General features: G+C 37.5%; 2 protein-coding genes across 3 annotated transcripts; both read right to left on the minus strand.

Annotated features, from left to right (window-relative positions):
• Positions 1–7,083: 7,083 nt before the first annotated feature.
• LOC109169757 (subtilisin-like protease SBT1.7) lies at positions 7,084–9,825 on the minus strand. The gene has a single exon (XM_019318652.1). It carries the CDS (start codon positions 9,568–9,570, stop codon positions 7,330–7,332), a length of 2,241 nt encoding a protein of 746 aa, XP_019174197.1. The 5' UTR covers positions 9,571–9,825; the 3' UTR covers positions 7,084–7,329.
• A 343-nt stretch (positions 9,826–10,168) lies between these two features.
• LOC109170512 (subtilisin-like protease SBT1.9) lies at positions 10,169–14,031 on the minus strand. 2 transcript variants are annotated; one of them, XM_019319662.1, is made up of 3 exons: positions 13,885–14,031; positions 10,529–12,903; positions 10,169–10,414 (listed from the first exon to the last, which is right to left on the minus strand). In XM_019319662.1, the coding sequence occupies exons 1-2, from the start codon at positions 13,915–13,917 to the stop codon at positions 10,561–10,563; spliced, it is 2,376 nt and encodes a 791-aa protein (XP_019175207.1). In that variant the 5' UTR covers positions 13,918–14,031; the 3' UTR covers positions 10,169–10,414; positions 10,529–10,560. The 2 variants fall into 2 exon arrangements, with proteins under 2 accessions (XP_019175207.1, XP_019175206.1); XM_019319661.1 differs by lacking the exon at positions 10,169–10,414 and having other exon boundaries at positions 10,517–12,903.
• Positions 14,032–14,134: the final 103 nt, after the last annotated feature.

Consider the following 14,134-nt stretch of genomic DNA (forward strand, 5'->3'; position numbering starts at 1 on the left):
TCAAATTCTGGTTCAGGGTAACCCTTATTAGGTTGTCAGCCAAATTGGTCAAACAGTTAACCTAATTACAAGGTTTTATGTTCGATTCCTGTGGAAGCTGTTTATTAGACTTGTTGAGTTGAGAAGCTAAGGTCAATTATGAACAACTTAGATCGGTGATGAAACGGGACTTGAATTGAGGTTTTTGCTTTACTTTTTGCATTCGTTCATTGACAGTGACAAAAGGATGGTTTGGAATTTTGGATAAAGGTAAAATGAAAAAGAAAGACCTTAGCTTAAAGGTAATAAATTTGGTCCATAAATCATGTAAAATATTGGGTGGAGCTATGATCAAGACAAGAACCTTAAAGTATGTCTCGAACCCACCATGTGCGTAATATATCCTTCATGCATGGGTAAAATTAGTTTTATATTTCTTCATATCATCATACTATAAAGATCTGCTGAAAGAAGTTACCAAATTATTTCTTCTTTGCTCGTGGGTGGCCTCTACTGTGAACATCACGGATTCAGTGATTCACTCACTCTCATGCTATCCACATTTCTGAGGACATTAATCCAACTCTCAACGTTCTGTCAACTTTTCATTTGTCTCCACTATACGTACTGTTCTTCTTCTTCTTTTTTTATTTTTTATTTTTTATTTTGTATTTTGTATTTTTTACCCATGGCGATTTCGATTTGTTTGGGTGCAGTGTCAACAAGGAACCATAGAAAAATCCTGTTTTTCCCATGCTGTTGGCAGAGGAGAAAATTAGAAGAGACAGTTTTGAGGAATTTGATTAAGGTGGATTATTGTATGTTGTTTGGTTAGAGTCCCTTCATTTAAAATAACGAAAACAACAAGTTAGTTAATTATATAGTTGGTCATGGCTAGTACCTTATTGTTTGCTCAAACTTTTTTTTTATTATTATTTTACTACAATCTAACTATATTTATAATATCTGCTCAACATGATTATGTCAACATCTTTGATTGACTTTTCGTTTGAAATTGTAACAGTAATGCCATCAGACCACAAGATACTTGGCGGATCATTATGTTGTGCAACCGTGTGCACCATCCAAGGTGCACGCCGAATTAGATTCATAATTTCTATACTATAGATTCATAATTTCTATACCGTAGATTCATAATTTAAATACAATAAATTCATAATTTCTATACAATAGATTCATAATTTTTATACTGCAGATTCATAACATCTATACTGCATATTCATAATTTCTAAACTATATAATTATCAAATTATGAACATATAATTCTGTGATTTGTGAATACAGAGTTCAAAAATTGAGAATATGAACATCGAAAATTATGAACATAGAGTTCTGTAATTGTGAATATTGAAAAATGTAATACTAATCAAGAATAAAGTGCAATGTTTGTTACTTATAAGAGAAAGTGTAATACTTTTGAGTAAAAATGTAATACTTTGGAGGAAAATGTAAAAGTATTATATTTTTCTTCAAAAGTAATACACTTTTTCAGTTTTCCTTATAAATAACAAGATTTTTTGACATCTTTCCAAAAGGTTGAACCCCAACCCTAAATTCCATTTTAATCATTTTTATACAAAAGTGAGTTGACCCCGCTATATTTTTATGTTTATTTTTTTGAAAAAGCTCATAATTTAAGACCGAAATGCTTTTGTATTTAACCGCATTAACAGGGCGTTTGGTTGGAGAGGGAGAATTACGTGGGAAAGGAATTGCAATTCCATGGGAGATGAATTACTGAGAATAAAGTGGAATTTAAATTCCAATGTTTGGTTTACAGGAATAGAATTACTGAGGATTTCAATTCCAATGTTTGGTATACATGAGAATTGAAAGGGAATAAGTAGTATAAAGTCAAAAATGTCCATTTTTGTTGTTAGGCATTAATTTTAGGTTAAAAAATGAAGGGGTAATTTTGACTCATCACTATCTTTTTTTCTTCCTCAAATTCCAGGGAAGGACATGGAATTTTAATTTCACGAAAATGGGGAAATTGCAATTCCATGAAATTGCAATTTCTTTCAACCAAACAAAGAAATTTTGTGGCCTTTGGAATTAGGTGGGAAGGGAATTTAAATTTCCTTCAACCAAACGCCATGTAAAACTATTTTATTGATAGATGATAAAAAAAAATAGTCGTGACACAATAATACTAGCACCAAATGTGGATGTTTTGATTAAAAAAAAAATACTAAAAATGGGTTGTCACCTATAAATCTAAGACCAAAAATGGAATTAACTCTAAATAACAAACACTTAATTTCTTACTATTGTTACATTTTCCAATATAAATATTACATTTTCATTTTGAATTGATCCATCTCACAAACAAAAATGTGTGAGACGATCGATCTCACACAAATTTTTATCTTAATGCCATGGTGAAATTTAGGATGAGAAAAATAACATTTGATTATTTTGCCCTCGAAACACTCACAAAAGGTATGTAAAATCATGAAATTTTGTCATTCCAAGTGGGAGGTTGAGTGAGCTCATCAATGGAAAAGAAAGAAAAGAGAAGAATCAAAAGATAGTTTTTTTAAAAAAAAAAAAAAAAGAATCAAAAGACAAATTTGTCCACATAATTTTAGCCATTAAAATTTTCGGTTACTTATTGCAGACAATTTATCGAAGGCACAGAAATTGAAAAAAATTAAATAATTACAGTACTAAATTGACAGTTTTAAAACTCGTGAATTACAATTAATAACACACTAATAATTATAGGACAAAAGTGAAATTTTATCTTTTTGTCCCTTCTTTGATCATTCTTCCAAAAGGCTGAACCTCAACTCTAAGTGCCCCCATACTCCGATCCGACAGAGCATTTGGGAGGATGTGAATCATGGTAACTCAACTGAACATGAACCACAGAGGCTAGATCGGTGCTCACTGCGCACAAATTGTCTAGTTTGTGAAAAATACGTTTTTGAGATAATTTATTCTAAATTTAAGGAAAATGAATTCCTTTATTTTCCTTTTAAGTATTTTATTTTTCACACTTTTTTGAAAGAAAATATACAACAAGAATTCTTACAATATCCTTATATATTTTTATTATGTAGGCACATTTAAATCTTTATAATAATTATTTTCTACATTTTTTTTCTCACCATCCAAATAATTAAATCAATATTCTAAATACAATTTTTCCATAAAATTTAAATTCTTTCTTCTCGATTATTTTTCACGAACAAGTTGTAAGAGTTCTCCATCAAAGGGACATCCAGCCATGAGCCACCGTACACCACACTAATTTAATTGTTAATTTGGTAGCGTTTAGCTTTTGGAATTTTCTTTATTTAAAAAACAAACACACACACACACAATTGTTTTTTAGCATTATTTTTCAATTTTGATATGTAAAATTGTTTTTCCAATCCAACAAACAATTTGAAAAGTAAAAATTTTCAAGTACAATAACAAACATATCTTAATAAAAACACACATAACTTTATTTATAGTCAGTGTTACTTATCAACTTTCACTTTACCCGCTTATCTACTTATCTTATCTATGCACCGCCTATGTGTACATATCTACCAACATTTATTTACCTACAAACTTCTACTTCACCTATTTACCTATGTATATCTCATCTACCCACTCATCCATCTATGTACCTCTACCACCACCTACCTACCTATGTATCTCATATACTCACCCACCTATCTATGTATCTCTACCACCACCTACCTACCTACCTATTAATCATTAAAGTAGAGGTTATCCTTTAAAAGATTAATCTTTTAAAATTTTGTTTATCAATGTTATAAATATTAAAAAAAAAATCTCACATCTCCTTCGTCTCTGGTCAAAGATGAAAAGCAATTTTGTCTTTAAGTCGAAGATTAAGAGACTACTTCATCTCTAGTTGGAGACGAAGATGTTTTTCTTTGTCTCTGTGTCAGAGATGAAGGTAATGAAATCGAGGGTGGGGTTTAATTTTTTTTAATATTTAAATTGTAAATGGTAGATTCATAGTTTCTATACTGCAAATTCATAATATCTGTACTGTATATTCATAATTCATGTATTGTAGATTCATAATTTCTAAATTGTATAGTTATCAAATTATGAACATATAATTTTGTGATTTGCGAATACAGAGTTCAACAATTAGGAATATGAACATTGAAAATTATGAGCATAGAGTTTTGTAATTACGAATATAGAGTTCAATAATTATGAATCTATAATATAAAAATTATGAATCAAATTCTGTGTGCACCATGCATGGTGCACACGGTTGCACGGCATAATTTGCCAATTTGATGATCTTTCATTTTATTAGGACGGAGTATTAATTTGATCCACGAATTCATGAGCACTATTTGTTTTTTTTTTTTTTCACTATTAACTTTATTATAAAGTAATATCTATTTTATATTTTTTCTAAATATTACAGTCTAAAGAGTCAACACTCCACCACTGGATTTCAATCCTGTGAGTCTGTGACCTTTCCCTCGAGGAGGGCCATAGAGTGCCATTAGTCTTTGCCGTTGGTTATGCGTCTTTCTTTTTTATTAATGAAGTAAAAGCGAGTTATTGGATGTGATTTTGATATTTTCCAAGTCTTCAACACCTATTAATTATCGATCATGATGTGAATCTGCAACCCTATTGTTAAAGATAAAATAAATTTCTATATTTACCATACTAATAAAAGCCATTGACGCTTGCAAAAGAAGAATTTATAATACAATTAAAATTCCAGTCATATACACAACAAGACAAATTTAACTTTCTATACCATAATCTCATTACATGATGCTACCTTCTATGTTACCCCGGTAAATCAATTACACTTGATACACTACCAATTAAAAAGAAGAGGACAAGTATTGAAGATGAAAACAATATAATGACAATGCTATCCAAAATAGAATTACGAAGACTTAGAGAAAGTAATATTTATTTAGGCTATTATTTTTAGATTAATTATGTAGACTTGCATTTTTACAGAGTTGCAAACATTTATTTTAATATATAACAATTATAATCAATATCTCATACATTATCTTACATTCATATACTTTGAATTACCAATTTAAATAATCAAATTCAACATTCAATCGCCTATGCATGAACATCTCCTATATAATATTGCATTGATATACGTACTTTGAAGTACTTATTTAAAAATAAACATTGAACATTATATCACATTCGCACAATGCACGTGAAAAACTAGTAGAAATATATAGATGCAATGCAGGTTCAAATGAGAACTCATTTGGTCACGTAAAAAATGAGAATAGATTTTAAGGAAAAATTACATTTTCCATCACTAAGTTATAAAGTAATTATAAAATTAGTCGATATTTGTTAGTCATGCTTACTCCTCGTTTCTAAACTGTAACTACATTGCAAATTTCATCTTTTTTATAACAGGTTAGGTTGTGCTCACTTCTCATCCATAAGCTATAACCGACGTTGCAAATTCCGTCCCTAATACTTTGTTAGAAAAATGATGAAATTTACAACGATAAAGTTTGGTAGTACGTGCATCGGCTAATAACAGATAGTGCGCTCAAAATCGATCTACCAATAGTCCACATTATATTGTAACATATCAGTGAACCTTACCATGCAAACAAGGTTGAGCTGAGTGCATTGTTTTTAGATGTTGAGTGGCACCAAGCAAGACACCTCAGGCCGGGTGTGATTACCACGCACGCACTTATATATCTTGCCAAGTAAGTGCACTGTGCACCCAATCAGATCATATCCAAATTGGGTTGAATAATTTGGTCCCATAAGTCACGGAATGTATGTAATGTCTAATTTGCTACTTATTATGATCCAGACAACCACCTTAGCTTAAACCATATAATTCCGGATTCCGGAACCCACCATGTGCATGTTCTTTCAATTAAGGCTGTGGAAACTTTGCTCTTAGGCAAGCTAGCTGGACTCCTCTCATCTACTTTTAACATCACTCACCTCATTACGCTGGATATCAACATCCATCTCACACCACATTAAATTAATCTCCAAGAGTCTGTGTATATATATGTGATTGTTTTGGAGTTTCTTATGGTCCCTATGGATTGGATTCATAGATCATTTCTTAAGCGTGACTTACAAATTGGACTCTTCTTAATACCAAATAATCATTTTAAGATATGTCTCAGAACGCCTGTTTCAGAGGGCGTTTCATCTTTCATAGCTACATGCCCAGATTGTAAAGTAAATTAAAGTTCCGATCCAAATAAAGCTCATTGAAATCTCACTCACCGCTAGTTTTACTACACATGCATTTGTATTCCTCACACTATTTCGTATCGAAAATAATTAATCCATATTTATTGTGGCATGAGCAAGCATAGTGTGGTTGTAAGACTATGACACTCTTGAAATCTGAATTGGTTTCCACTACACTTTTTACATATATACTTTATACTGTACTAGTATTAAGCTACGGCCTTGTGTGTGTTTGTCGGGCCAATAATTCATATTTCTTGATTTTTGGTCCATGTAACAACTTCTTGTTTGCCACTGTGTCTGCATTATATTGACATATATATAAGCTAAGGATACTACTTTAATTTAGTCAAGTCAATAAAATAAAGTGCTTGCCCAGAAATCATGCATGCAACGTTGCACACAACAATATATCAAAGTAAATAACCCACTCCAATAAATTTTTTACACTTTCAGACAATCAATATAATTAATATACTAACCAACATTGTTGGCGTGGTAATTTAGCAGTTTGTCCCTTAAGCATGAGGTGAGGAGTTCACTTCCCACCCATGTGAATGGCGCAAACCAAATTAAGATACCTTAGGCAACTAAAAAAATACATATATAATTAAGATACAGTCTTTTTTCGGCCCGAATTGAAGACCAATAGACCAGTTAGGTCGTTCCCGTTGGAAATTATAGGCCATTATGCAATAGGCAAATCCAGGCCAGAATTGAAGACCACCCCAATCAAGATAATGTTTTGAATGGTCAGAAAAGTGTACGAAAATCTTGGATTTTTTTTAGCTGTGGATCGGAGGAACCTTATTAATTAACATGCATGAAAACCATGAGTCATGAGATATAGCCTTTGGTGGTGAGATGGTGTAGTTGTGTCAAAAGTTGCAAATTAAAGATGATGAAATGTTGAATTCAGAAATGGCAAGTACACCAAGAATAACATGTACAGAAATGCATGCATGGCGGCATAAATCTTACATTTCTGTATCTTATTTTAATTTGCAAGACAAGATGTACCTACCTCAAACTACATCATTCCTGGAGAATGGAGACTTTATTGTACTGATGAATAATAAACACCCACCATATAACTATTGCATGCAATATAATGGCACTTAATCACCAGACCTCAACCAGCGGCGCCACCACAATGGGACTCCTCACGGTATATCTACCGCTCCCATCTTGCCAAGCCAAAGAACCATACCCAACTTCGCCGGTGACGTTCAGCGTATAGCTCACACCCAGAGTGTAGTTCTTCTTCTCGTACTTGTTCTTGAACGACAAAGAACTAGGAGAGACATACATCTCCGAATTCCCCCACATCACCAGTTCGCTAATGTTAAAGGTCGCCGGCCCATCTCCGACGTATGTCACCGTCCTCACAAACTCCTGGTTCACCTGCTCCCCCCGCGCACTTCCGTTGGTAGAATACAAGAGAATGAAGGAGGGGTAATTCAGATCAGAAGATGGGGTTTCGCAGGTGTAGTTGGATTTCGTGATTGTTAAGATTTGGTTGATAGTGAAGTTCATGGAGCACAGAAGATTTATGTAGTCTTGTCGCCCGACATCGTATATAAGTCCTGGATTCAGTGCACGGTTCGGATCAACTTGTCCGGCTCCCATGGCCAAAGGATTAGCGCCGGCGTATTGTAAACCGGAGTCTTTTATTGGAGCGTTGGAGTTATCCAGGGGGTTTGCTGTGGTAACCATGGCGGATCGAATCGCCGCCGGGGACCATTCCGGATGGGCGCCCTTTAAGAGCGCGGCGATCCCGGAAGAATGAGGGCACGCCATGGATGTTCCGGAGATCATGTTGTACGCGTTTCCTGATTCACCGGAAGATGGAATCCAGGATGCTAAGACCAGTGTTCCCGGCGACATTATGTCGGGTTTTAGAATTCCTGGACTGCTCGGCGCCGGACCTCTTGATGTATAGGATGAGACCACCGGCGCCGGCTGTATTCCGGTGTACGTCTGTTGAAACTTGATGCTGGCCGACGGTTTGCCGCCGTTCCGGGAGTAATTGAGCAGAGCCGGTGCGTCTTTTGGGCTGATTACGACGCCGGGGTATTCGAAACCGAAATCCTCGAATATTCCAGGATCGTCGGAAATGAAGATTCCGGCCTTGGCCTGAGCTTCGGAGATGTACGACATTTGTGAGAAGAATGATCCAACGTTGTCGCAAATGATTATGCCGTAAGCGTATTTGGAGAGGAGCTCGGTTGAGTTACAAGAGGATATTGTCTGGTTATAGATGAGGGGAAGGTTTTCGATAATGGCGCCATCATGATATGTTGTCCAGCCGAGAATCTCCTCGCCGTTTCCTAGAGACACCGTTCCCGCCAACAAACGGTCAATGGATCCGGCGGCGGTTGTCAGGGCCCACGGGATTCCGTTATGTAATGTTCCGAGATCCGGGCCGTCATTTCCGGCTGAAGAAGAAAGGAGGACTCCTTTTTCCATGGCGCCAAATGCGGCGACGGCGACGGGGTCTTCATAAAGTGGAGCGCCGTTAAATCCTAGAGAAATTGATATCACATCAACGCCGTCAGCAACCGCCGTGTCAATGCCGGCGAGTACATCGGAAGCAAAGCTCCCTCCGCTGTCTCCGACCTTATACATCGCCAACCTAGCGAGCGGCGCCATCCCTCTCGCGGTTCCGTTGGCGTAGCCGAAGTACGAAACGTCTTCGACGTAATTCCCGGCGGCGGTGGACGAGGTGTGGGTGCCATGGCCGGCATCATCCCTTGGAGAGCCATTAAGATTACTTGAGTTTCCGGCGCCGGCTCCTTTGTAGAAGTAACGAGCTCCGATGAGCTTTTTGTTACACAATGAAGAGTTAAAATCCGGCCCTGTCTGGCATGTCCCCTTCCACCTTTCCGGAATTTCAGTCAGGCCTTCATCTCTGAAGCTCGGACTTTCCGGCCAAATTCCGGTATCAATCATTCCAATGATCACATCTTTCCCAAACTGAGACGCCGGCCAAAGCCCAGTTGTGGGATTCAGAGACAGGAACTCAAAGGTATGTGTGGTATCCAGGGCGGTCGATTTATCCTTGTAAGCCGAGACATATCCTGGAGATTTCTTGAGAGCTTCAAGTTCATCCTCAGACAGGACAACACTGAAGCCATGAACAACATTATCGTACGTGTAGAGCAGCCTTGCCTGGCTACTGTCGGAAACTACTACAGAATTAACAATGGAAGAATACCACTGGTCGTGGGTGGAAAACGCGAGTGGCATATGTGACTTGTCCATGTGGACAATGTAGGTAGATTTCTGGGCAGAGATTGAACATGTCTGAAACAAGAACAGCATCAACAAGAAGAGAAGAGGAACACCTCTGAAAGACTCCATTTTTGTTTATGAAACTTTTGCTGGGAATTTCTTAGTCTATGGCTTCCATATTTATACCATTGTTGGAGCATGTATGTTAACATTGTAAAATCCAGAAAATCTGTCAGGACATTGCTCGGCCTCGAACGGCATCATTGTTTTTATCAAATGGCCGGATGTGACATTGATATGTTCTCCCATAATTAACAACTTCTGGATGTCAAGCCTAATATGGCTAGCTAAATTAGTTCTACCGATCACCTTAAATTCTTACTCCAGCCACTGTGTAGGGGATTCGAAGAATCTGGGGACTGACCTCTCTAGCGGCTCTTGGGCAGGGATTCTAGGAGTTTAGGATTAGTCTCGCCTAAGCTGAGAAACCTAATGTACCCAAAAAAAAAAAAAAAAAAAAAAAAAAAACTTCTAGATGTTATGCATTTGAAGTTTTCTTCCTATGTTAGTATCATGCAAGAACTGAATTCGGGTACATGCATTTGTCTCATAGGATGAGACCAAAAGGAATAGAGTGCATTGAAGAAGAGGAAGAGAGAGCTTATGTGATTGATTTTACTAGGAAATTATTTAAGGATATGACTTAGTATTACCCGTTGTCAGTTCATATTCATCCACAAAAGCCAAATGCATATTAGTAGATACTAGGTTCTGCAATTTCTTTAACATTAAAGTGAGGAAAACCCCAAGGTTCTTGTCATTGAAATAGAGTTTTTAAGTCCAGCTGGTTCCAATCTCTAAACATCTGTTCAGGAATTATTCGCGAACTGAGGAATCTGATCTTTTGAAGCTTCTCAGAACATTGGTTCATGGCTTGGCAAGTAGGATTTGGTTCAAGAAATGGTAAAAACAGCAATGGATTTCCTGTTTAGTTCGATTCTGAACTGTAATTAACCATAGTAATTATTTGTCTTTGAACACTATTTTTGGTGCATCCGAGGATGTCTTCGAATACTTTGAACACAAGGCCGGATTAATGTGCACACACAAAAGATCACATCACCATCTGGGAATCATAGGGGCTATTACAATTGGGCTTCTAACTGTGTACTTACCACTGTCATCAACCCATGTTATTGCACCAGATGCGATTTCTCCTGTTCTGTTACCCTTATAGCTCAGAACAAGTGTATAGCTCTTCGTTTCGTGCTTGCTTTCGAATGAAAAACGTGCATTGTGAACTGTGATATCTGAATCTGCAGGGAACGTGATATCGCCAACCTTAAACTTTGCAGGACCGTCGTCTCCAACATAGGTGACAGTCCTCACAAATGTCTGATTCACAGCTTCTGCTGTTTCAGTGCCAGTGTACAGAAGAATAAAAGAAGGGTAATTGAGATCAGAAAATGTAGGGTTACTGCAACTATAGTTGGTTGATCTGGTGATGGTCTGAATTTGGGGTTGGGTGAAATTCATGGAACACAACAGATTCACGTAATCTTGTGGGGTGGCATCATAAATGAGCCCAGGATTAAGAGCACTGTTTGGATTAACTTGTCCTGCTCCCATGGCAAGAGGGGTGGCAACAGTGTATTTCAGACCAGAATCTTTTATCAGATCCTTGGTGTTATCATAGGGGTTGGCTGTTGTAACCATGGCGGATCTTATTGCAGCCGGGGTCCATTCTGGATGTGCACCTTTAAGGAGTGCAGCAATGGCAGAAGAATGAGGACAGGCCATGGATGTGCCAGAGATCATGTTGAAAGTGCGGGACGACATTTCCATTTCCATTTCCGTTCCCACTCTGGTAGATATATGAGGGGTTGGAATCCAGGCAGCCAGGACTAATGTCCCTGGAGCCATAACATCGGGCTTCAAGATCCCCGGGAAGCTGGGCGAAGGGCCTCTCGAAGTGTAGGATGCAACAACTGGTGCAGGTTTTGTTCCCAGTAATGTCTGTTGAAACTTAAGGCTGGCATATGGGTTGACACCATTCTTGGCATAATTGATGACAATGGAGGAGTTTTCTGGGCTTATGATAACTCCAGGGAATCTGGAGAACTCTGTGGACTCAAAGATCTCTGAATCATCAGAGATGAAGATGGCAGCTGCCACCCCAGACCGGGAAATAATGCTAATTTGGCTGAACAATTGCCCAGTATTGTCACAGACAATAACTCCATCACCAAAACTGGAAAGCAGCTGGACAGAATTGCAGGCAGATATGGTCTCATTGTAAATGAGTGGCAGCCTCTCAGAACTTCCCTTTCCATGAAAAACAGTCCATCCAATGATTTCTTCACCATTTCCCAGTCCCAAACTCCCCGCAAACCAACGATCAATCGAGCCAGCTGCAGTTGTTAAAACCCATGGGATTCCATTATGCAATCTTCCAATTCCATGGCCTGCATTTCCAGCTGAGGCAGAAACAAGAACATTCCTCTCCATAGCCCCAAATGAAGCTATGGCAATGGGGTCTTCATACAAAGGAACAAAATCAAACCCCATAGAAATCGAGATCACATCAACCCCATCTGCAATTGCCTGGTCCATTCCTGCAAGAACATCAGAGGCATACCTCCCTTCTTGCCAAAGCACCTTATACATAGCCACTCTAGCTTTTGGTGCTATCCCTCTCATCGTCCCGGGGGCATAGCCAAAGAAAGAAGCAGCTTCGACATAATTCCCAGCAGCAGTTGAAGATGTATGCGTGCCATGGCCTGCAATATCTCTCCCAGAGTTCATAGTTATCGTAATATTGGGATTGGCAGCCATAACTCCTTTGTTGAAGTACCGGACACCAATCAGCTTCTTGTTACACATGGAAGATTCAAACTCCTCTCCTTCCTCACACATCCCTTTCCACCTCTCAGGAATGTCTGTCATGCCATCATCTCTGAAGCTGGCACTCTCCGGCCACACTCCGGTATCAATCACACCAATAATCACATCTTTTCCGTACTGAGAATCCGGCCACAGTCCCGTGGCCGGATTGAGAGACAGAAACTCGAAGGTGTGGGTGGTGTCAAGAGTGACGGTTTTGTCACTGTAAGCTGAGACAAACCCTGGGGTTTTCTTGACAGCTTCTAATTCATCCTCGGACAACACTGCGCTAAAACCATGAAATGCGTGGTCGTAAGTGTAGAGAATCCTGGTTGGATCATCTGATAATAATGTTGGGTTTTCCAGATTGACAGAATGAACAACAATGGAGGAATACCATTCATCATGTCTGGAAAAAACTGTGGGCATGAATGATTTGTCCATGTGGACGATGTAGGTTGATTTGTTTGCAGAGATTGACCATGCATGAAAGGTCAACGACAGGACTAGGAAGAGAAGATGAACCCCTTTAACTGATGACTCCATTTTTTTGTTCTGTGACTTCAACTTCATCTGTATCTATATATAGATACAGATGATGTGGGAGGGTTCAGATGAGAACAAATTTCCGGGTAATGTTCCATGCAACGTTGATTAAATTGAAAGTGAGGTCACAGACTGTGACTTGTAGAGTCTTGAACGCAATATTGCGTAACCTCAAATTTAAGCTATGCTAAGAATGCTTGCAAGACATAATATGAGAAGACAGACGTTCTGTTCGAAGCAACTGAGGAAGATTTGGAGAATATTTCTCGCAGATTCACTATTCTTAATAGTAATTTGTAATAGAATTTAAGCATTATTGTATTGTGGAGTTATGTGATTTATGTCCGACTTTCAATTATTAATGGCATATTCTTCGATAGATTTATTAATTTTTATGGAGTATCGATTTTATTCTAATTTTGATCCTTCATTAAAAAAATCCGTTCTGAATGCATCAAAAGTGTAAATCACATTGTGAAAAGTTAAATGTTACACTTTTACTTTAATAAATAGCACTTCCTAAATAGATTTCTTAATAAAAGATCAAATTTGAAATAAAATTAATAATTTAAGGACTGATTATGATCGAATTAAAAGTCAATAATTAATGAATCAATCATAGAATTAACTCAGCAAAAAGTCCAAATGATGCCATGTAAACCAACCAACCCTTGTTGGTTCCAAATTATATTTTCTATTTTTTTTTTCTCACAAGTTAAGCAAAAATCAAAAGAAAATATGCATGGTACATAATATTACTATAAAGTTGACTAGCAAATCTGCAAACCCAAGAAAAATCTTTGACCAGGAAATTGGGTATGGTAGCTATGGAAAAAGTCAGACAAATTAGAGATGGGATCCTAAGTTGATGCGCTAATTAGGGCATTCAAGTGTTCATACATATGCACAAGTAAAACAATCACAGAGACAGACCAATGTACAAAAAAAAAAAAAAAAAAAAAAAAAAAAAAAATGAAAATGAAAAAAAGAAACAAAAGTAAACATCCTACAAACCTTTTGTATGCCCAGGAAACAAAATGAATGCATGGGGTCCAATTTCTCTTGTGCCTGCAAGAAAGACCTGCTTCTGCTTCTTCTTCTCTTCCTCCTTTATGGTTTGTGGTGACTTCACTGATTACATGGGACCCGCTTATCCGCCGCACTCATTTGCAGCCAGCTGTCTTTGGTGACAATGGCTACCTCAATAAAATGTCACTACCAGACACCTAACTATGATGCAGAATGACAGGTATTTTAATGCAGG

The sequence above is a fragment of the Ipomoea nil genome, unplaced genomic scaffold, assembly GCF_001879475.1.
Source record: "Ipomoea nil cultivar Tokyo-kokei standard unplaced genomic scaffold, Asagao_1.1 scaffold3321, whole genome shotgun sequence".
Classification (NCBI taxonomy): domain Eukaryota; kingdom Viridiplantae; phylum Streptophyta; class Magnoliopsida; order Solanales; family Convolvulaceae; genus Ipomoea; species Ipomoea nil.